This window comes from Neophocaena asiaeorientalis, unplaced genomic scaffold (genome assembly GCF_003031525.2).
Source record: "Neophocaena asiaeorientalis asiaeorientalis breed wild unplaced genomic scaffold, Neophocaena_asiaeorientalis_V1.1 scaffold5, whole genome shotgun sequence".
NCBI lineage: Eukaryota > Metazoa > Chordata > Mammalia > Artiodactyla > Phocoenidae > Neophocaena > Neophocaena asiaeorientalis.
Window position 1 is genome coordinate 2,390,272 of NW_020174698.1, and position 22,027 is coordinate 2,412,298.

The 22,027-nt window shown below is 38.7% G+C and overlaps 1 protein-coding gene across 4 annotated transcripts in view; it reads right to left on the bottom strand.

The window, feature by feature from the left end:
* Window positions 1–8,994: 8,994 nt before the first annotated feature.
* The window catches only part of MYB (MYB proto-oncogene, transcription factor), a 34,960-nt gene continuing 21,927 nt past the window's right edge, over window positions 8,995–22,027 (bottom strand). For 3 of the 4 annotated variants that reach the window (XM_024759123.1, XM_024759121.1, XM_024759124.1), the window contains 2 exons: window positions 21,195–21,302; window positions 8,995–10,253 (listed from right to left, as the gene is read on the bottom strand). In XM_024759123.1, coding sequence (XP_024614891.1) covers window positions 10,137–10,253; window positions 21,195–21,302 — 225 coding nt within the window. In that variant the 3' untranslated portion in view covers window positions 8,995–10,136. The remainder of the gene's footprint in view (window positions 10,254–21,194; window positions 21,303–22,027) is intronic. The other variant, XM_024759122.1, reaches the window with a different exon arrangement.

Consider the following 22,027-nt stretch of genomic DNA (forward strand, 5'->3'; position numbering starts at 1 on the left):
AGACCTGTATGCAGAAAACTATAAGACACTGTTGAAAGAAATTAAAGACAATACCAAGAGATGGAGAGATATTCCATGTTCTTGGATTGGAAGAATCAATATTGTGAAAATGACTATACTACCCAAAGCAATCTACAGATTCAATGCAATCCCTATCAAATTACCAATGGCATTTTTTACAGAACTAGAACAAAAAATCTTAAAGTCTGTATGGAGACACAAAAGACCCCGAATAGCCAAAGCATCTTGAGGGAAAAAAACGGAGCTGGAGGGATCAGACTCCCTGACTTCATACTATACTACAAAGCTACAGTAATCAAGACAATATGGTACTGGCCCAAAAAGAGAAATATAGATCCATGGAACAAGGTAGAAAGCCCAGAGATAAACCCACGCACCTATGGTCAACTAATCTATGACAAAGTAGGCAAAGATATACAATGGAGAAAAGACAGTCTCTTCAGTAAGTGGTGCTGGGAAGACTGGACAGCTACATGTAAAAGAATGAAATTAGAACACTCTCTAACACCATACACAAAAATAAACCCAAAATGGATTAAAGACCTAAATGTAAGACCAGACACTACAAAACTTTTAGAGGAAAATACAGGAATAACACTCTTTGACATAAGTCACAGCAAGATCTTTTTTGACCCACCTCCTAGAGTAATGGAAATAAAACCAAAAAGAAACAAATGGGGCCTAATGAAACTTAAAAGCTTTTACACAGCAAAGGGAAGTATAAACAAGAACATGATGGAGTATGGGCAATGAAAGTTCATATGGCATGGGCTGCGGGAGGACGCAACAAGAGGAAGTGGTGACCAAACCCTCAGAATGGGAGAAAATATTTGCAAACGAATCAACAAAGGATTAATCTCCAAAATATATGAACAGCTCATGCAGCTCGATATTAAAAAAGCAAACAACTCAATCAAAAAACGGAGAGAAGACCTAAATTGACATTTCTCCAAAGAAGACATACAGATGGCCAAGAGGCACATAAAAAGCTGCTGAACATCACTAATTATTAGAGAAATGCAAATCAAAACTACAGTGAGGTATCACCTCACTCCAGTTAGAATGGGCATCATCAGAAAATCTACAAACAGCAAATGCTGGAGAGGGTGTGGAGAAAAGGGAACCCTCTTGCACTGTTGGTGGGAATGTAAATTGATACAGCCACTATGGAGAACAGTATGGAGGTTCCTTAAAAAACTAAAAATAGAATTACCATATGACCCAGCAGTCCCACTACTGGGCATATACCCAGAGAAAACCATAATTCAAAAAGACACACGCACTGCAATGTTCATTGCTGCACTATTTACAATAGCCAGGTCATGGAAGCAACCTTAATGCCCATCAACAGACGAATGGATAAAGAAGATTTGGTACATATATGCAATGGAATATTACTCAGCCATAAAAAGGAATGAAATTAGCTCATTTGTAGAGACGTGGATTAATCTAGAGACTGTCATACAGAGTGAAGTAAGTCAGAAAGAGAAAAACAAATATCGTATATTAATGCATATATGTGGAACCTAGGAAAATCGTACAGATGAACCGGTTTGCAGGACAGAAATAGAGACACAGATGTAGAGAACAAACGTATGGACACCCAGGGGGGAAAGCAGCGGCGGGGGGTGGTGGTGTGATAAATGGGGAGATTGGGATTGACATGTATACACTGATGTGTATAAAATGGATGACTAATAAGAACCTGCTCTATAAAAAAAAAGTAAAAGTAAATTTAAAAAAAGAAAAAAGCTGAGGAGTTCTTTCTGAAATTCCTGCTTTCCAAGAATCCCACACTCTTCCTTTATTTTATGGTATCATCAATTTTATGGCTGTACAGATTTAATAGCAATTTTCAAAGAAAGAAAAAAATCAGACCATGTTAAAAACATATCCTGATGTAAAATGTTAAAACATGAAAAAGGACATTTTAGGTTTAGAGAAATATGGTTATGAAGATTTAGAGAAAAATGTGAAATAGACCATTTTCTTAGTACTTTGGGGGTATCCAAGACCATATTGCTCTGCCAGTTATTTGAAAATTATGTATATCAAATTATGTATAGTTTTGAACTCTGCCTTGCATGAGAAGTGCTCAATAAATATTCAACAAATATTACATTTGTTGGATAAGTGACTTAGATTCTTGGCAAATATCTCTTACCTGTTGTTTTCTATTCTCTTTGACTTGTATATTTATGCCCCTTATTTGTCTCCTCATTGTCATTTGGTGGAGTTTCCTGATGGAGTGTCATTAATTCATGTCTTCAATACACTATGTTCAACCAGAATACATGTTTCTAATGTCCTTTCATTTTGGAAGATTTGAAATAGGGGAGAGAAATGGATTTGGGATGATCTGAGTAAAGCCAAGTGGTTATGACCTTATGCAATAACCATCTTTCCAGTGTGCTTCAGGCTGGTCATTGTTCACTGCTTGCACTGACTCAGAAATTGACCAAGGAAGGGAAGTTGAAAGAGTCTTCCCATCATTAGGTAATTGGGACCAATAAAAAATAGGTGGATGAATTTACATTCTTTAGGTGAATAAAAGAAAATCGTAGCTCTGTCCTTAACATCTGCTCCCAAACACAGGCTAAGGGTGATTTATTAATTTTCAAATTCAGTTCAGAGGAGGTTTTCCATCAGGAAAACCTAACAATCTTAAGTACTCCAGTGTCTTTGGGTTACTAAAGCTTTCTTTGAATTTCATTTGTCTTTGATCTGAGGACCTCTGTGTGCTTTGTAACTATATACAGGATTAAATACTTCCTCCATTTAAATAGAAATCCCAAAGCACAGAGGTGTAAAGTGACTTGAACAAGGATTTTCAGTAAGTTCATTAGAGACTGGTTTAGAACCAGGGGCTTCTGGGTTAAAATAGTGTTGTTGTTAGAGATTCAGATACACGGGCATAAAATTATGCTTCCCCACATCTTGTAAAAATCGAACAAAAGGTGGATCTGAAGGCCAAGGTTAGCATTAACTAACAATACCTGTCACATAGTAATTCTCTGGATTTAAGAAACTCTTGTTATAGTTATGGGCTTAATATTTTTCAAATATTCTCTAGACCAGTGGGCATTTTAATGAAGAATTATGGGCTCCACTGGAATTGAATGCTATGGGGAGGGTTAGAATGAAAGCACAGGGTTGGGGGACTAGAAGGCTTTTCCTAAGGCCTTAGTGTGATCCCCTAAGACCACCTGCCTTAGAATCACCTGGAAGCTTGTTGAAATATTTCTAGCTCTACACCTGACTCATGAATCAGATCCCTGTGGGCGAGGTCAAGAATCTTCATTTTAAGTAAGTTCTCAGTGTGTTTCTGATGCCCCCAAAGTCTGAAAACCACTGGAATATAAGAATATGTTCTAGATTAAGGAGTGTAATAAAAGAAATGTTAAAGTAAGCTGAAGATACCCTCGAGAGCAATACTGGCAGGATTCCTTAACGGGCAAAACACCAGGCAAATCAAGGACTATGCCATATTTTAAAAAGTCTGTTGAAGATTTAGTGTTTGAAAACGACAAGGAGGATTTTAGATAAATTATTGGTTGAAAATATTCTGCTCTTAAAGGGGAAAAGTGTTTAATGCAAACGATTCTTCCAAACAATTCTTTCTTAACTAATTACTTTATATAAGATAGACTATGAAAACAGCCTTGATATACTTCAGATCAAAGGATATTTTTCAATGAGATTTTCTGGGATTAAAGCATATTCTTTTGAAATTAAGAAGCAGTAGGAAATATATTGTGTAGAATCCAGTTAACTGGGTATAAAATTCAGACTGCAATCATTTGGTCCTGTTAACATGAGGTTTAAGTTTATATTATGTATAAAAAAAGGGATTTGAACAGAATTATTTCTACAAATCAGGGGTAAATTAATCATTTTATTTCCCTGAACTAAAATCATTCAATGACCACCCATATCTCTAAGGACTAAGTCCAAACGCTTGCAGAATATTTATATGACTTCCTTCTCCAGCCTCATGTCTTTCCCCCAGGTTTCCCATTCGGTTTCTTCTCATTCTGACCTCTCAGATCTCACCAGTCTTCTTCTGTCTGCTGGGAACCTTCCCTCTTTCTCCTTTCTTCTCCAGCATGTAGTCAGCACTTAACACATATTGTATTATTGCTAATAATTTCATTACTGACAATGGAGAAAAGTGGACACATTAAGATATATTTTCAAGGTAAGAGTAGTCAGGTCTTTCTGAGCCCTTGGGTGTAAGAGGGGTGAGACATCAAGGATGATACTTAAATTTTTGGCTTGAGAAATGAAGAAATTAATTTAAAAATTAGGCCTAATTACTGCAAATGAGAAAAAAAGAAGCATTGAGTGATTGCAAGTTTTGTTTTGTTCATACTAAGTTTAAGATACCTATGGGTGAGGGAGAGATGTTAACATGGAATAGGATACAGGAGTCTGGACTTTCAGAACAGGGTTAGAGCTGAAGATAGAGATGGTACTTAAAGCAACAGCAGTCTTGAAATCCCTTGGAAAGAATGATGTAGAGAGAAGGTGGAAAGGACCACTTCAAGGCCAAAGGGAGAAGGAGTAGCAAGCAGAGGTAACCAGTGAGGAAGGGAAAAAAGCCAGAAGAGGGTACCCTGGAGCCAAGAGAGGAAAGTGATTCAAGAAAGTGGGAGTGGACTTCCCTGGTGGTCCAGTGTTTAAGACTCTGTGCTTCCAGTGCAGAGGGCGCAGGTTGGATCCCTGGTCGGGGAACTAAGATCCCACATGCCATGGAACTTGGCCAAAAAAAAAAAAAAACAAAAAAAAAAAAAAACAAAAAAAAAAAAAAACAAAAAAAAAAAAAAAAAACGAACAAAAAAAAAGTGGGAGTGTCGATTCTGTTGAAGGCTGCCAATGAGTGAAGTAAAATGAGGCTTAAGAAGTAACCACCGGATTGGGCAACATGGAGGCCACTGGTGACAATGACGAGGGTGAACATGATGGAGTCGGGGCGATGAAAGTTCATGTGGCATGGGCTGCAGGAGGACGGCAACAAGAGGAAGTGGTGACCAAAACCATAGAAGATCCCTTGAGCAGTTTTGCTGAAAAGAGGAGCAGATAAATGGGGCTTTTTGATGGTGATATGGGATAAAGAGAGTGTTACTTTTTACTGCTGGGAGATGTAGACCATGTTAATGTGATAAGAATGATTTGGGAGAGAGGAAGACACTAGCATATAGGAGAAAGATAGTATCTGCAGGATGAGGCCTGGAGGATATAAAGGTTGCAGAGGCCAAATGGAAGGGCCAGCCCTTGTTTGCAGCCAGGAGTGTTCGTCCATGCTAACAAGAGGGAAGGCAAGGATGTCAGTACATGTGCTGGTCTGTGGGTGGCATTGGTGTGGGACGGTGAATACTTATATTTTGTCATGGATGTGTATGAGTCAAGGTTATCAGTTGGGAATTGGTTGGAGATGGGATGGAGAGGGCTGAGAGAAAGTGGTGTGAAATGGTTGCCCAGAGGGAGGGAAGAAAAATACACTAGAGAATATCTCCAGGCAGTACCATTGCCTAAGTGTCCATTTGCAATTTTTCATCATGAATTTAAAGTAAGACAAGTCATTATATTTGGATGTTTTTCTCCAGTAAACTTCAGATGCTACCCTCACCCTGCTGCCCCCCTCTTTAGCTTGGCTTTGTCTGTCAGTCCTGCTAGATTCTTCCATGGAAACTTCTGTGGCTCCCCCAAGTCTAGATCTGGTCCTCTCCAGTGGTTTCTGTTACCCCTATACGAACATACCATAATTGTCCACTTATGCATCTGTCTCTCCCATCAGAACATAAGCTCACAGAAGGCAGGGAATTTTTTTTTTAGATTTATTTATTTTATTTTTAAATTTATTTTTGGCTGGGTCGTGTTTTAGTTGCAGCTCGCAGGATCTTCATTGAGGTGCACGGTCTTCTCTCTAGTTGTGGTGCACGGGTTCCAGAGCTTAGTTGCCCTGGGCATGTGGGATCTTAGTTCCCTGACCAGGGATCGAACCTACGTCCCCTGCGTTGTAAGGCAGATTCTTTACCATTGGACCACCAGGAAAGTCCCGGGATTTTTTTTTTTTGCGGTACGCGGGCCTCTCACTGCTGTGGCCTCTCCCGCCGCGGAGCACAGGCTCCGGACGCGCAGGCCCAGCGGCCATGGCTCACGGGCCCAGCCGCTCCGCGACACGCGGGATCCTCCCGGACCGGCGCACGAACCCGTGTCCCCTGCACCGGCAGGCAGACTCTCAACCACTGCGCCACCAGGGAAGCCCCGGGATTTTTTAATCTATGTTGTTCTGAGTTCTAACCCCAACTTCAAATACAGCACTTAGCATACAGTAGGTGCTGAACATATACTAGTTGAATAAGAGAAACATGGTCCATAAGGCAGATATCAGTCTCTCCAGTTTCCACATTAGCATCAAGAACATTTGTGTCAAATGTTAATTAAAAAGAATTCTAACCTATTTGTTGCCCAAACGCTAATTTCCCTAAGATTTATAGTTCAGCTTCCTCTTACTGTAATTCCCAAAGTTACTACGTATAATTGTATACAATTTCACTTCATTTCTTAAAAGAGGTTTTGCCTTTTGGCTGATTTCTTTCCTTTACCCTCTAAAAATGATGAATAAGGAAGACCTTATTTTATAATTGCAAGATTAGAGGAGAAAAATAAGCACCAAACTTGTAAGTATTTTAAGTGCGGTGTAACAGATCTGCCCGTCACATTTTATCTACTAGATAGTTTTCTTTTTCGAATTAGAAACCCATGCGTTTAAGGAAAATATACCCCATATTCCCCACATACAGTTGTACAAGAAGGAGAAACATATATTTAAATATGTTTAGTAATATTTTGAATGATTAGGAGTATTTTGAAAAGATATAATTTAGATTTAAAGTTAATTTTAATACAAAGAATAGATTTAACACACAATCAAGGATGTGGGCCTCAGTGGTACTTACTTCTCCATTGCTAGGTTACAGACCTGCTTTTTCTTTGACGATAGTCATTATAGTGACTTATGTCATCAATAAGCATGACAACATTTTACAAAGACGCAAGAATGCATTTACTATTTCATATAATCTTCACAATACCCCACAACCTTGAGATGTATTTTTATCTCCAATATAAGTAAAGTAAAGTTTAGGGAGATTAAGTAAAACTCTTACCAAGTCACAGAGCTGGTAAAGGGCAGAGTCTGAACTTAAAACAAGACTGTTTGGGCTCCAAAACTGATTTTCTTTCAATAAAGCAGCGTGGAGAACCTCTTATTGGAAGTCCCTCATGTTGTTAAAGGTCTCTTGCAGTTCTAATGTTGTATAATTTCTAAAGAGAATAAGTTCTTCCTTGTACATTTTATTCACCTTGGATTATCAGCCCTATTAATGGCTGAGAGACAGTTTAGGATATTCTCTGTGTCTCTCCTATTCTCCGATGTGCACATGTGGACTCAAACTTTACACATAGTGACTCAAAAGGACAACCATTGTTTGGGTAGTAAGTAATGCTGTTTCCATTTATTTTAGTACTGGAATCTCTGCGGTAGACAGCAGGAGAATTAAAAAAAATGTCTAGGACAGATAAAGGTTTTAGAGATGCTTGTGAAATGGGTGCTACATTAATGTATTTATACATAAAACCTAAATTTACACTTCATTAGTTTAGGTGCTTAGTCTCTAGTTATTAGGTTATGTGCTTATTTCAAAAGTAAATATTTTGGTTCTATATAATGCTGAATTCACTCTTGCCATTAATTTATTTTAATAGATATTCAATGACCCCTAAGTTGAACTCTGCAATTGGCAATGCACATTATCGATGAGATGAACATTTGACACACCACACAGCATGCATCACTTAATTATGGAAAGCTTATGTAATAACGAACATTTGTATAGTGCATTATTTAACAAAAGTGCATTGTAGGAATGAACTCATTTTACAGATGGAGAAAAAAGGCTCAGAGAGGTTAATGACTTGTTCAAGTTCAAGCTCCTAGTAAGTGGCAGAATTAGCACCTCGAAAAGACTCTGTGGGTGTGTGAATGTAATAAGCTTCCTAACACTGAGATGTGTTATTATCTATTAGAAAGACAATCAAAGAATACTAAGTGGTCTTAAAGACTAATAATTAGGGGCAACAGATCCTTGGCTCTAGGAACACCAAGTGCATCATGCATATGAGAATTCAAAATATGAGTTGGAAAGGAGTGACTAAAGGAAATTGTAAGGAAACTATGTGAAAGGGATATTGTAGCACAGTGAGGAGAACACTGAGCTGAGAGATGGAAGCCAGTGGAAGTTGGACAGAATGGATGCCTCGGCTGGGTCGCCCTGTCCTTACCCCAGTGGAAAAATGTCCTCTGGCTCTGCCCCAGGAGGCTGATCAGCTGCCTTGCATCCAGGTACTCCTGTACCTTCTAGCTTCTGGTTGGTTCTGCAATGAGGACCCTTGGCAGAGATGGGAGGGACAGGGAATATAAAGTTAGGGATTACCCTTGGCTCTCTTTCTGTGAGAATTCCAAAGGTCGCTGCTCCTCTCAAGAGCTCCTGCTTTCCATGACTCTCCCCTTCCACATGACAGTGTCCTTCAGGCCTGCATCCATGAGCACGTACTACCCTTTGTGGTCCTGCTACCCGCTGCCCACATCCGTGGTATTAGTACCCTTGTAAACGACCTCTCCTTGCATTATTCTAATTCAAACGCTGCTGGAACCCTGAATGATAGATTCTGGACCATTCTTCCCAGCTGTCATTCTGCACGTGATTATTTTGGGAACTACTGAACTTGGTTTGCTTGTCCTTCTTTCTCCAAAGTTATAATTCTTGGCTTCTTCAAGTGAAGTTCAGATGGTGTGCAAATTATTAACAGAGGAAAGTGCTCTGCTTTCACTCCATTTTCTTAAAATTGTAACTATTGTCCACAGTCGAAAGTAAGACAGAAGTCAAAAGTAAGTAAAATAAGGGCACAACTTTATTTCACTACAAGGCAGTAAGTACACTGTCATATCAAAAGTTCAGTGCCGGCCATCTTGCACCGAATGTTCTTAAGGCAGCAACTGGCTATCGACCCCAGCTGCAAACACAGGTTCTGTGTGGCAGTTCTGAGACTATACACTTAGAGACCACGGGGAATGCTGATTAAACACATAACCCCTGAATTAAAGAACAGTTAGGCTGAACTCAAAACAAAACATAGGACTTCAACAACACAGATCTCCCAAGAAAGAAGTGCAGTGCATGCTCTTATAAACCAACAATAACAAAAGACAAAAAACAACCACAAATGCAAAATCTCCCAAACAAGTTTTCCAATGTATTACAAAAGGAAAAAAAGTATATATATATATATAAAAAATAAAAAAGTTTGAAATACTAGTGCATAGTCAATTACCTAACACCAAGTTTCTTTTCTCTCCGTCCCAAGCTCTACTGCCCCTCTGATACTAGCAGCATGTCTACAGGCTAAGACCATAGCAGCAAAACACATTTTTTTTCATTTGGCATGTACAAAATTAAATTACTGAATAAAAATATAATTTTTTATAAAACTATTTCATACAGTAATAATTTTTAAAGCAAGCTAACAAAAAAAACCCTCATAAAATGGTTTAGTACAGTAAATGTACCTCCAATGTTATTAACCATAAATGAGCATTTACAATATTGATTACTTATTCCATGGTGTTAAGCCAACATTTATAGTAATGCATTGTGTTTAGTGATTGAGAAAAGTGAAATATTGGAGTACCTTTTTGTGTAAAATTTCAAAAACCCTATCACAGAAAAAATACTGGTCCTCTTAAAATACAGATAAATCACTTTATGTTTTCTTTTTTTTTAAATCTGCAGTAAGATACTAACTGACTACAATTCATGACCTAATAATTTAGGTAAGACTGTTATTTATTAATTTTTTTTAAAAAATTCGTTTAGTTGGGTGAAATCTGATACGATTTCATCCACCTAAATGCACTTGGTGCTGTTCTCAACTGTTGTACCACAACAAAAATAGGCTCTTCTCCCATTCATGAAAAGTTTCATGTAGAGGAATGCTATATCCCAAATCAACCTGAAGTGTTCTGAAAACCATAATGCTTGTCTGCAAACGTCTCACATGACCAGAGTCCGGGTTGAGAAGGCGTTCACGTATTTACGAGCCTGACCGGAAGCCGTCATCTGATCGTCTGTCTTCCCACAGGATGCAGTTTCCCAGGCACCGCTACAAGGCTAATGGGGAGAGAGAAGGCAATGGCAAGGTCAGACCGGGAAGCACACACTTTAGCCCACAAATGGATTCCCAGTCCCAGCAGGGCCAGCAGAAAAAAAGGGTGACCTCCAGACAGCAAGTAGTAGACACCAGGGAGCCTTTGTCAGATAAAATCTTCCCTCTGACAACCAGGAATCCAGCATTCTTAAGTGATATTAATTATCAGAAATTGTTTATCGCGAAGAGAGAAAACCCACTCCAAGCAGTATGATAAGATACAGCTGTATCTTCACACTTGAGTGCCTTTTGTCTATTAGGAGATTTTACAGAGTTGGAGACAGGAATGAGTCTAATCCCCCAGATACCTAAGGTGAGCTGTGGGCATTTACTTATTAAGCAAACTGGTGAGTGCTTGAGCCACCCAGCAAAGAAGCTCCTGTAGGTGCTGGAATTGATCAACACCTACTAAACATAGTATATCTTTTTAAACAATTAAATTGATTAAGTTCAGTTATGAAAATTTAAATTTATCAATTAAAATGGATATTTATCAATTAAATACCAATTAATTAAGAAATATCGGTTTACTTGGATAGCTTACTTTTTAAAGATACAGGATGGAACTAATATCTCATGGGCAGCATCTCGATCCTTCACACACATGATCTCATTTACACAGCACAACTACCCTGGGTGGGAGGTTCCTTCTCTCTTAAACTGGGCAGGAAATGGAGACTCAGAAAGTAAGGATAACTTGCCCAAGGCCACTCTATGGGTAACTAGAGTAATGGTTTTGAACGTGTGTCTGTCTTCTGCGAGCCCTGGCTCCTGCTTTCCCTCCATGTTGCTTCAAACCAAAATATGTACTATTTGTGCCCTACTTAGTTCCCAAAAGGATTTAAGATGCTTACAAAGTAAATATAAGCAAAGAGAGTTTAAAAAGTGGACAAGGCAGGGTCACAGAGAAATGTGGAAAAAATAAATAATACGAAGAAGAGGTGAGATTTGTAGTCAAAACACTTGCCATGAACTATAATGCACCGGCAAGATGTAAACTCCAAACATGGCTCTGAGCTCTCTAGCAGTCAATGCAAAGAAGGAAACAGAAACACAAGCAGATATAAGATTTGCTGTCTATAAGCTCAAAATGAAATCAGTGGTTTTAAAAAGCACAACTATTCCTAGTATTGATATCTAAGAGGGATGCTTTTCATGGACAAAAGAAGAATAAGAAAAGAAAGGCCTCTGCTGTCCTTTAAGAGAAAAAATGAACACATGTGAAACCGGTGGAGTGACGACAGGCAGATGAAAGGTTTGTGGTCCCACGGCCAGAGGAGGAGGAGAGGGGACACCAACGAGCAGCCAGGGCCATGCTCTAGGCAAAGGGCATGAATAGGCAGGGTTTAGATAGACAAGTGGTAAAGAGGGTAACCCAGGTGGGAAAATAACATGAAAGAGTCAGGAAGTTGCAGTTTGTACATTGCTTGTGGGAGGGACTGGGAGACAGAGAGGAAGGGACACAGTGGATTAAATGACAACATTTAACAAGTGCTTACTACACACCACTCACGCTTCTAAGTATTTTACATGTATCATCTCATTTAATTCTCATACAAAACACCAGTGGCATAAGTATGGCTCATTACACATGTCTTTCAGAGCAGGCAATTTTAAAGGAAGAGAGAGCTGAGGCAACACCCTTAAAGTCACCCAGCTAAGAAGTGATGAAGTAGAAATGTGAATCCGGGCTCTAACTCGCTGCTTCCATTAGCGTTCTTATCAGTGGGAAATTGTAGGGTCCGGTCAGCAGGGCCTTGGAATGCAGGAAGAAGTGCTTAGATGAGGTGTCAAAGTCATCAGACTTTTAGCAAATAGGTAAGACAATTCCAAATGAACGTGGTATTTGTATGGTGATGAGGCTTCCTTGCCTAGGGTCTGGAATAAATTTTCAGTGACATAAGGTTTACGGTGCCATGTTTGTAACTTGTAAACTTTCACAGGACACAAAGTAGATTACCCAGTTTCTGCCCAGTCTGTCGTGCCATCTCACTGCCAATGTAAAGGCACCATCCAAGTTTACACATATTTACTCTCAAGGCTCAGAGGCTCAATACATAACTTGAAATACTACGTAGGCAAGATTGATTATCATAATATTTTCCCGGAACTGTGAATCACAAAAATGACAGGACAAAGATGACAAGGCGTTCTGGGCTGACTTCTGCCATTGAGTCACATTTAATGTTTTACTAAGTAAAATCACCAGAGTAGTTTAAGCATTCTTTGATACAGTCCTGAATAAATGATGTTTGTCTAGTTTGAAGGAAGTGGGTTACATATACATATTTCTTTGGTGTGTTAACTGCCCATCCAAGTCTCATATTTTAGTTTAGTTGACTGCTTACAGGTTGTTGCTAACATTTTTCAGTGCAGCACTGAAACACCTAATTGACACAAGGAATCCAATTAACAAAATAAAATTTAATGTTATCATTGTAATTTTGAGCTTGTATTTGTAGTGACACACATAGAACATATATGACAATGTGACATATAATAACAATGTGACATCCTAAAATGTGACATACAATAGCAATATGACATATACTAACTACCATTTGAGAGTGAATAGTTAAAGATGATGGCTGTCCATCACGAGTACTATGCAGGGCTTAGAATCAGTGATGTACACAGAACAAAGTACATGGATCTTAAAAGCAAGTGACTAAAGAAGATGCAGAGGGCTTCCCTGGTGGCGCAGTGGTTGAGGGTCCGCCTGCCGATGCAGGGGACATGGGTGCGTGCCCCGGTCCAGGAAGATCCCACATGCCGCGGAGCGGCTGGGCCCATGAGCCATGGCCTCTGAGCCTGCATGTCCAGAGCCTGTGCTCCGCAACGGGAGAGGCCACAACAGTGAGAGGCACGTGTACCGCAAAAAAAAAAGCAGAATAAAATATCTTAATATGCTAATATCTTATATGTAAGCAAAAAATAACAAAGATACACACAAAACCCAAAAATACATATTTCAAAAGAATACATACAAACAAATGAGGGGGAAGGGAGAATGTAGGTGAAAACAGAGATAAAAGTGAGGAGCAAGGAAGAAAGGATTGTTTCTGTTTTTCTCTGGTTAAGAATTTTTCTACTTAGCTGTGCTTCAATTAACATAGGATTAATTTTCTATATTAAAGTAAATTAAGTATCCTAAAATCCTATATTAAAAGAATCTCATGCTTGCTTTTACAATGCCTCTTGGTAAAAGTCAAGTTCTGATCCTTGACAACATAGTACTTAATTCGGGATTCCCAATGTCTGTTCAAGAGAATCTAACACAGTTATCGGCTTAGTATATTTTCAACTTGGACTTTAACTGTGTTCTTGTTGGATCTCCCAGATGGCTCATCACTTATTCATGTTTGGCTCTTCCTCCAGGACCAGATATTTAAAACAAGATCAATATAAAGAAGGTACCATATATTTTTAGTTAGTACTTTGAAAACACTTTTCAAACCGTCAGCTTCCCCCAAGTCAAAATGAAATTTATGAAGAAATAAATCAAATTGACTGAACTATCCGAATTTCAGAAAGCAGAGCATTTGAGGGGCACCTAAGCCCTGAAGCTCAGAGTTGAGGGAGGGCAAGACGACTTGGAACACCTGAACCTCCCAGTGTAGACAGACACCAAGACACAGTAGCCACTGTGTGCAAGAACCACTGAGCGCAGAACAAAAAGGCGAACGTGAGTGGGCAGCTCCTTTTCCGCACCGTGAGAGTACAAAGCTAGCACTTCTTACAGCCATGAATGGAAATACTGGTCAGAGCAGACACATACCTACTTTGTGAAGGTAAAGGAAGAGCAGAAGGTCGAATACTCGGGTAAGAAAGGAAATGCTGAGGTCCACCAGCCAAAAGGGCAGCTGCCTCCTACTGCTATTTCTTTCTCCCTCCTTACCTTGAAGCCCTGGGGCCCTGGGCCAACTTTTCAAGCTGATGGAATAGTTCTGACAAAGGAGGATTAAATGTCTTTGTGCTAGGAGGATGTTTTTTAATACTGTCATATAGATCCTTGGGCACCCTCCTCATTCCCTCTCCTTAAATGTTAGTTTCATTTACACTAAAGGATTAGTAAGAATTACAGATTTTGGGCTTCCCTGGTGGCGCAGTGGTTGAGAGTCTGCCTGCTGATGCAGGGGACACGGGTTCGTGCCCGGGTCCGGGAAGATCCTACATGCCGTGGAGCGGCTGGGCCCGTGAGCCATGGCCGCTGAGCCTGCGTGTCCGGAGCCTGTGCTCCACAACGGGAGAGGCCACAGCAGTGAGAGGCCCGCGTACCGCAAAAAAAAAAAAAAAAAAAAAAAAAGAATTACAGATTTCGGCACATGAATTCTTGTTAAATGACTAACTCATGGTGCTGTTGCAGACATGTCACTCTACCCTAATTCATTACAACATTAATAATCCTACTGCACATCTTCCTTCTCTTGCCCGCGAGTTATCTTACTTAGCCCATAATTTACCTTTAATTGCCCCTGGGCAGAAGTGAACTGAAAAAGGACTGTCAGAGGTCTAACTGGGATATCCTGCTGAAGCACTTTAAATAAATATGCAGATCCTTTATATAAAACAAGACAAAAAATGAGACAAGACCATGTCCACAGGTGGTTTTCTGTCGGAATTAAATTATCTCCACATTTTCACTTAGAATATGAATGGTTTTTTTCATCATGCTGAACAAGAACTGCCATTGTTGTTTTATTCATAGAGCAGCTTCATACAGTAGCTGCTGCCGTCAATAGCCTTGGCAGGGCATGTGCTTTACAGTTCACAGACCTCATAAGAAACTTGCGTTAAGTCATAAAAAAATGATTTTGCAAAAACAAAACAACTTATAAGATGGTGTTATGTTTTTCTGTTTCATTTTTTAAAATAATAGGCAGATATAAATGGTGTCCAAAAGACTAAGAATTATTTGATAATTCCATTTAACCTATCTGAAGAAAAGAATTACTCTGGACTAAAATTCTAAAAGTCAGAATTCCTTCCCAGTGGGGCATCCTTTAAAATGTATTAGTTACCTAAGAGATAATGTTGAAATCTTTAGCTGTATCTTGAGAGTCAAGAATAAACCTGAGATGAAGTGTGGCTAAGGTAAGGTTAATGGTTATCAAACTTTTCCCACGCATAAATGCTTCCCTATGTCTGCACAAAACAATTAAATGCTCCCAACTTCAGAGTTGCTAACTTTTCATAGAAAAGAGACCTAAAAGTTAGCATGGGTCAAAGGTCCAGATGGTGATGGAGGGTGTTCCATCCACCAGTGCCTCCACATCCCACCCATGTCTAAGTTAACAATCACTAATAGGGATGGACTTTTCCCAAATTTGGAGTTTGTCGCCAATGTCTCTAGGGTTCTTTTCATCTTACATGTTGATAGACTTCCCAACAGTTGTAATCTCATAGCCTCAGATGTCACAATTTTTTAGAAGAATAGCTCTTTCCTTAGTCACATATTGGTTTTCAACTATTAAGATTAAGATAAGTGCCAAATTGCTCTAAAGCAATTCTATCTTTGTTGGCCCAAGGAAGATTCAATATCACAGTGTTTACCAAACTGAACCAAACAAAAAAGAATCCAGGTCGTGTACTCTCTGGGGTAGAGCACTCTGAATTTGAGCTCAACTTGCCTTCCCCACTCATTTAGCCTTTCTCAGTTCACCCCAAAAACTGTACATGGTAAACTTGCTTATTATATAAGATATATTGAAAGCAGGTCACTGAAATATTATTGACAGCTATGTGAAATCTTGCCAGGGCAAGTGGAAAAAAGTGACCCAAGGGAGAACCAAATGGATACAGAGGTATCCAGGGGAGTAGGTCAACAACAGCACACTAACACAAGAAATGCCTGGAAAGATCTATGTCACATGGAGACGGACTGTTTCTATGTCAGTTGACATGCCAACACAAGCAGCAGAAAAATAAAGAAGACCAGTAAATCAGTTGTTTCATCTCCATAACACCAAAGAGATCTGACTACCTTTATTTCAGGAATCAGTTGAATCAGCAATCTCTTTTGGTGACCCACTGACACAGTTCTGCCAGAGTGGAGCAAGGAATGAGAAAGAACATGTGAGAGGAAATGATACACCAGAGTGCAAAGTGAGGCCTCCTTGCCTATGTTTCTAAGGACAGGGACAGTGCATACCCTTTGTCTGAAAATAGGTACCACCAATGTACATTGGCAAGTGTGCCGCCATTTTTTTTTTTTTTTTTTTTTTTTTATTTTTTTTTGGCGGTCCGCGGGCCTCTCCCGTTGCGGAGCACAGGCTCCGGACACATAGGCTCAGCGGCCATGGCTCACGGGCCCAGCCGCTCCGCGGCACTTGGGATCTTCCCGGACCGGCGCACGAACCTGTGTCCCCTGCATCGGCAGGCGGACTCTCCACCACTGCGCCACCAGGGAAGCCCTGTGCTGCCATTTTGAAAGTAATATTATATCCATTTGATCTTCATAGAAACCTTGTATGATAAGTGGAGGAAATAACTATAGTCCCCAATTTAAAATGAGAGCATTTTCATCTGAAGAAGTTAATGAATTAAAAACATGCAGTTAGAAACTGCTGATGTCTAGACTAGAACCCAGTTGCCTGTTGCCTGCATGCTAGCTTATTACACCTTAGCAATGCCAATCATGCAAAAAGCAATCCAAAGCACATGGAACTGAAGAAGTGAGCTTCAACTGCTTGCAATAATATCGTAAGATGCTTTGATGCTGTGCAAATGTGTTTAAGTATTAATGGCTTGAGAAATTTACTTAAATTAAACTCACTGTTTTTAAAAAGTAAGGCTAGGACAAGCCAAGTCAGGAAATTAAAATTTAAGGCTGTCATTCTGTGGTTACAAAAAAGAGGAAAGTGAGTGAGTAAAAAGCATATGAACACATCTTTTACATTTGGGTTTTAAACAGGAATAAAAGGAAATTATAATTTAAGAGAAAAATACAGAAGTTCAGAGGCTTATAACTTAAGTACAGTTTCAGGTCTACCAATGAAAACGTCTACCTTAGGAAATGTTTATTGGCATAATGTATTTATTTCAAAATGTAAAGCAAATTGAAAGCACATTGAGAAAAACAGGCAGTTCTTTTCTCCTTGCTGAGGGAGCTGTGTGTGTGTGTATGTGTGTGTGTCTGCCTTGGGCTCTTTCAGGGTAACTTTCGAACAGCAGAATCCAGTAGTGTTCCACAGTGAATCTGCCTTTCCTGCTCCAAACTGCAAGCTTTCTAGGCTGAATGTCTATTTCCTCATTTGTGTATAAGCTTCTAGACTCCATTCTCTACTACCATACAGCGTGAGGAAAACAGCACAATGGTCTGAAAATCTCACATATTCTGAGCTGCATGAAAGACACAAATATCAAAAAATGTCTCAGGACATTTTTATTATAAGAGTCCCTGTTTGTTTTTACAATTGAAGTTAAGGCAACTAAAAAAAAGAAGAAATCCAACTATTATGCAGCTGCTGCAAATTCCTTTTAAAAAAAGATCAAGCATAAATAATTTCAAAACCAAATATAACACTGTGCATAATGGTTTATAATAGCCTCTAGACATTATAGCTTACGGACTAGGGGTTATATGGAAAGCGCTGAGTTATTAAAATTCTTTGCTTCTCAATGACAACCCGCATAAAAAATGGGCATACTTAGCACCCTGAGTTTGGTCTCTACATACCATTTCCCACTAAAAGGATCACAGCACCTTAGGGAAATGGCTGGTTCCAAGAAGAGAGGAAGGAAATGTAACTATTACACGTATTCGTGTACAAGCACATGCATTTATATGTGCATTAGAAGCTGAACTATAAAGCCCCAATATTTGGGGCCTCAAAACAGTAACTACTCTGTCTAAAGTGTTACAGCTATAATTAAGCCAAGGATCATTACCATTGAAATGACAGAACACAGGATTGCACAGTTAGTGTAGTCTTCTATAAACTTTTCTTGTACCTATGTAAATTTATTTAGTCAACTAGATGGATAGACAATCAACTGTACTCCACAAATGACATTTTACATTTTAGAAGTTTTGGAAATTTAAAATATTTTAGGAGTCATATTTAGTTGTTTTAATTAAATGCACTCTAACAAAAATGTCTAGATTGTTTGGTTAAAATCCCATTTCACATTTGATTTATTATAAGTACAAATGACAAAATTTCTAGGTTATATAAAGTACTCAAGTTGAATAGCCAGATCATTTAACAAATGCACAATATGTTCAACAATACCGTTCATGAGAAATCTGCCTAATTAGGTCAAATTGAATTATCAATGGAAATATACGATAAAGCATAATGGTTTTAATAAAAAATTACCAAATTGCTTAAAATTACCTACATAAATATTGTTGAGTCAGGGTTATATGAAATATAGGCAATATATGCTTAAATATTTAGAATCACCTGATGCATTTTCTGATATTTATCACAAAAGTTTGAAACATTTTAGAAATCACATATTTCTATGGTACGAGACGCTACGTTTCCATGACACAAAATGAAGGAGATACATGGTGCGTGCCATTCACTCATTCATTCTTAAAATGAATTAGTTATCTATTATAGCAGGTTATTAGAATATATTTGAGTGGTGTAAATCACTAAAACCATATAATGTAGATAGAAGCATTGACTCCAAAATCAACTTATAGGTCTCAATTATTTAGTTTAGTGGAGCCGACAAATGTTACCTTCACCATGTGATGTACGTAGGTGGCTTAATCTCAATATACAGTATCAGAATCTGTAGAGTGCCACATATGGCTCACCAATATACTAGAAAATACTGACTAATAAAAACAGAGCTACTAGACTTCCCTGGTGGTGCAGTAGTTAAGAATCTGCCTGCCAATGCAGGGGACATGGGTTCAAGCCCTGGTCTGGGAAGATCCCACATGCTGCGGAGCAACTAGGTCCTTGCGCCACAACTACTGAGCCTGTGCTCTAGAGCCCGCGAGCCACAACAATTGAGCCCGCATGCCACAACTACTGAAGCCCGCGGGCCTAGAGCCCATGCTCCACAACAAAAGAAGCCACCACAATGAGAAGCCCGCGCACCGCAACGAAGAGTAGCCCCCGCTCACTGCAACTAGAGAAAGCCCGCGCGCAGCAACGAAGACCCAGTGCAGCCAAAAATAAATAAATAAACTTTAAAAAAATAGACCTACTACTTAATACTGAGTTTCAAAGATAAGTAATATTTCCATCAAATAAAATATAAATATGCTGATAATAAAGTTCCATACTGATTTTTTTTAAATTAGTATCATTAAAATCTTCAAGGTAAAAATTAGACAACCTATTTTTTAGAAATCTGACACTCTTGCCAAATTTTATGTAATATGTATATTTTATATCTGTACCATGTTTGGCTGGATATATTTTATTTATATCTGCATAAAGGTTTAGATTTAGGTTTTGCTAAACACTATTTGGTTAGGCCAAAAGCTTTAGGATTTAGTTTTAGGGAAAGAACCAGGGGTTTTCAACCTACATAATGATAACTGTCCCTAAATATATATATATGTTGCACTTTGTCACTTAGAATGCACTTTTTTTATACTATTATAAATATCGGTCAGATCCTAGCCTATGTTACAAAATATACATAAAACTCAACCTAGTTTAATTAATGCACTAATAGCACTAGTCAAATTCTATGCTCTGGTTATAATCCTTCTAATCCCCTTTCTTTGTCCCCCATATGTCCCCCTTATGTCCCCCTTCTGTTCTTTTCCTCATCTTCCAGTTCTTTGCCATATTCTGAGTCTTCTTCACATGGCTACCCAAGCCTGATTGACTCAGGAAGGACTCCAGATTCCCCGCAAGGACAGACTTTCCCTAGTCCACACTCCAGTCAACAGTCGCCTTTCATCAAAGCAGTTGGATCAGATAGAAGCCACAAGGAGAGCAATCTGATGGAATTAAGACACAAAGTGTGCCTACAGCCCTTCCAGCTGTATTTGTCTTTCTTAAAAATAATGCTAAATATCACAAATGCTTTAAAGGAGGTAGTCTTAAGGGTCTCACAATTTGGAGAGAGAAGGCCTACTGCAGTGATGGGAAAGGCCTTCCAGGAACAGGACACTCTTTCAAATCACACTGCCTAAAACAGTGCCTTTCCCTCACAGGACAGCTGTGACTTTCCACTTCCTAATCCAGGTTCTCTGCATGCTGCAGGGGCTATGGCTTTTCCCTCAGTGTAGCACAGGAGGATAGAGGGGAGGGCTCAGCAGGTGGCTGGGTATTGGGCTATTGAATGTTGGGAAATGCTTTAAATAATTTAAGGAAACAAATTTGCATTCTTATTTACATTTGGCTCAGGGTTAATTTGGAATTTGTTGTATCTCATCAACATACACCTCCTTCAAAAAAGGGAAATCTCTTTCGATATTAAAACCCGTGAGCAGATGTTCAACTACAGATTAGCCACATAACACTGACAGTTGAGTTTGTCATTCTGATAGTCAAATATGTTGTAATTCCTTTCTAGCTGTCTAATTTCAAACTTCATTGAAAATCTAAACAGGGTCTGAGCTTTGATGGCTTAGTGAGGGAGCAGAAAACATAAAAAATTTTGAAACTAAAATTAAACTATACCAATTTTTTATAAAACCTTTAAAAGTAGAAGAAAGAGGTATTGACACATGTGTAATTAACAATCTTAGTCTCAGTCACAGTAAGAAATGTTTCACTTCATCAGGCTTTGGGAGCCTGCTCTAATAAAAAATTTCCAGTGAGTCTCATATGAGTGGCAACAAGGAATTTTAGGAGGTTTTTAGACATTGGGAGTTGTTTAAAAGCATCACTCCTCTATGTCTAAAATGTTTTTCTTTTTTGAAAAAAAAAATTTTTTTTAGTGAATGACTTTTAAGATACCAATGTTGGAATAATAATTACCTGCAAGGGACTCGCCAGGGACCTGTTTTTAGGTACTGTAAATGCTTTGAGAACATTGTCTTCATCTTCTGATACTGGTGTCATTAAAACGGAACTTGTAAGAATATTCTAAAGGGAAAGAGAATAATTTGAAATTTAAATGAGGTTGGATAATAGGAGAGCCGACACAATTCTAACACTTTAGAGAGTAGATTACTGTGAGTTGACACACATTGGCAGGAAAAAAATGCAGGTATTTGCCAGAAATTCTCTTCCCAATGAGCTAAACTGAGAACTCAACTATGTACTAACACTAATCCCCACTGTGGCAAACATCACTAAAGCAAAAAGCTTCAGGGTCCCACACAGTTCTAGGCATGAGGCAGGCACTCAAAATACATCTGCTAAATGGATTAATAAATTTGTGCTTTTAAAAATTTACTAAACTCTGGTGAGAGAAATGTTTATTTTATATATTGGTAAAGAAATATTTTTAACTTACAGATTAATGGCAGTATAATATAATGGTGAAAAGTATGGAATTTAGAACTAGACTAAAGTTCTAACCCAGAACCGCCACTTATAAGCTATACAATCTTGAGTAAGTGACTAAGCCTCCGTGTGCCTCAGTTTCCCCCCGGTGTAATGGAAATGATAATGTTACCAACCTTGTGAGGATTAGATGAGTTAATGTATCTAAAGCTCTTAGACTATTACTCACCACTTAGAACACACTGAATAAATATTAGCAATTGCTATTAGCTTTGATTCTTCATAAGGGGAAAGGGCAATCATTCACAAGTTACAAACTTTAAAATCGATGGATAACCAAGGGCAAAACAAAAGAAAACAAA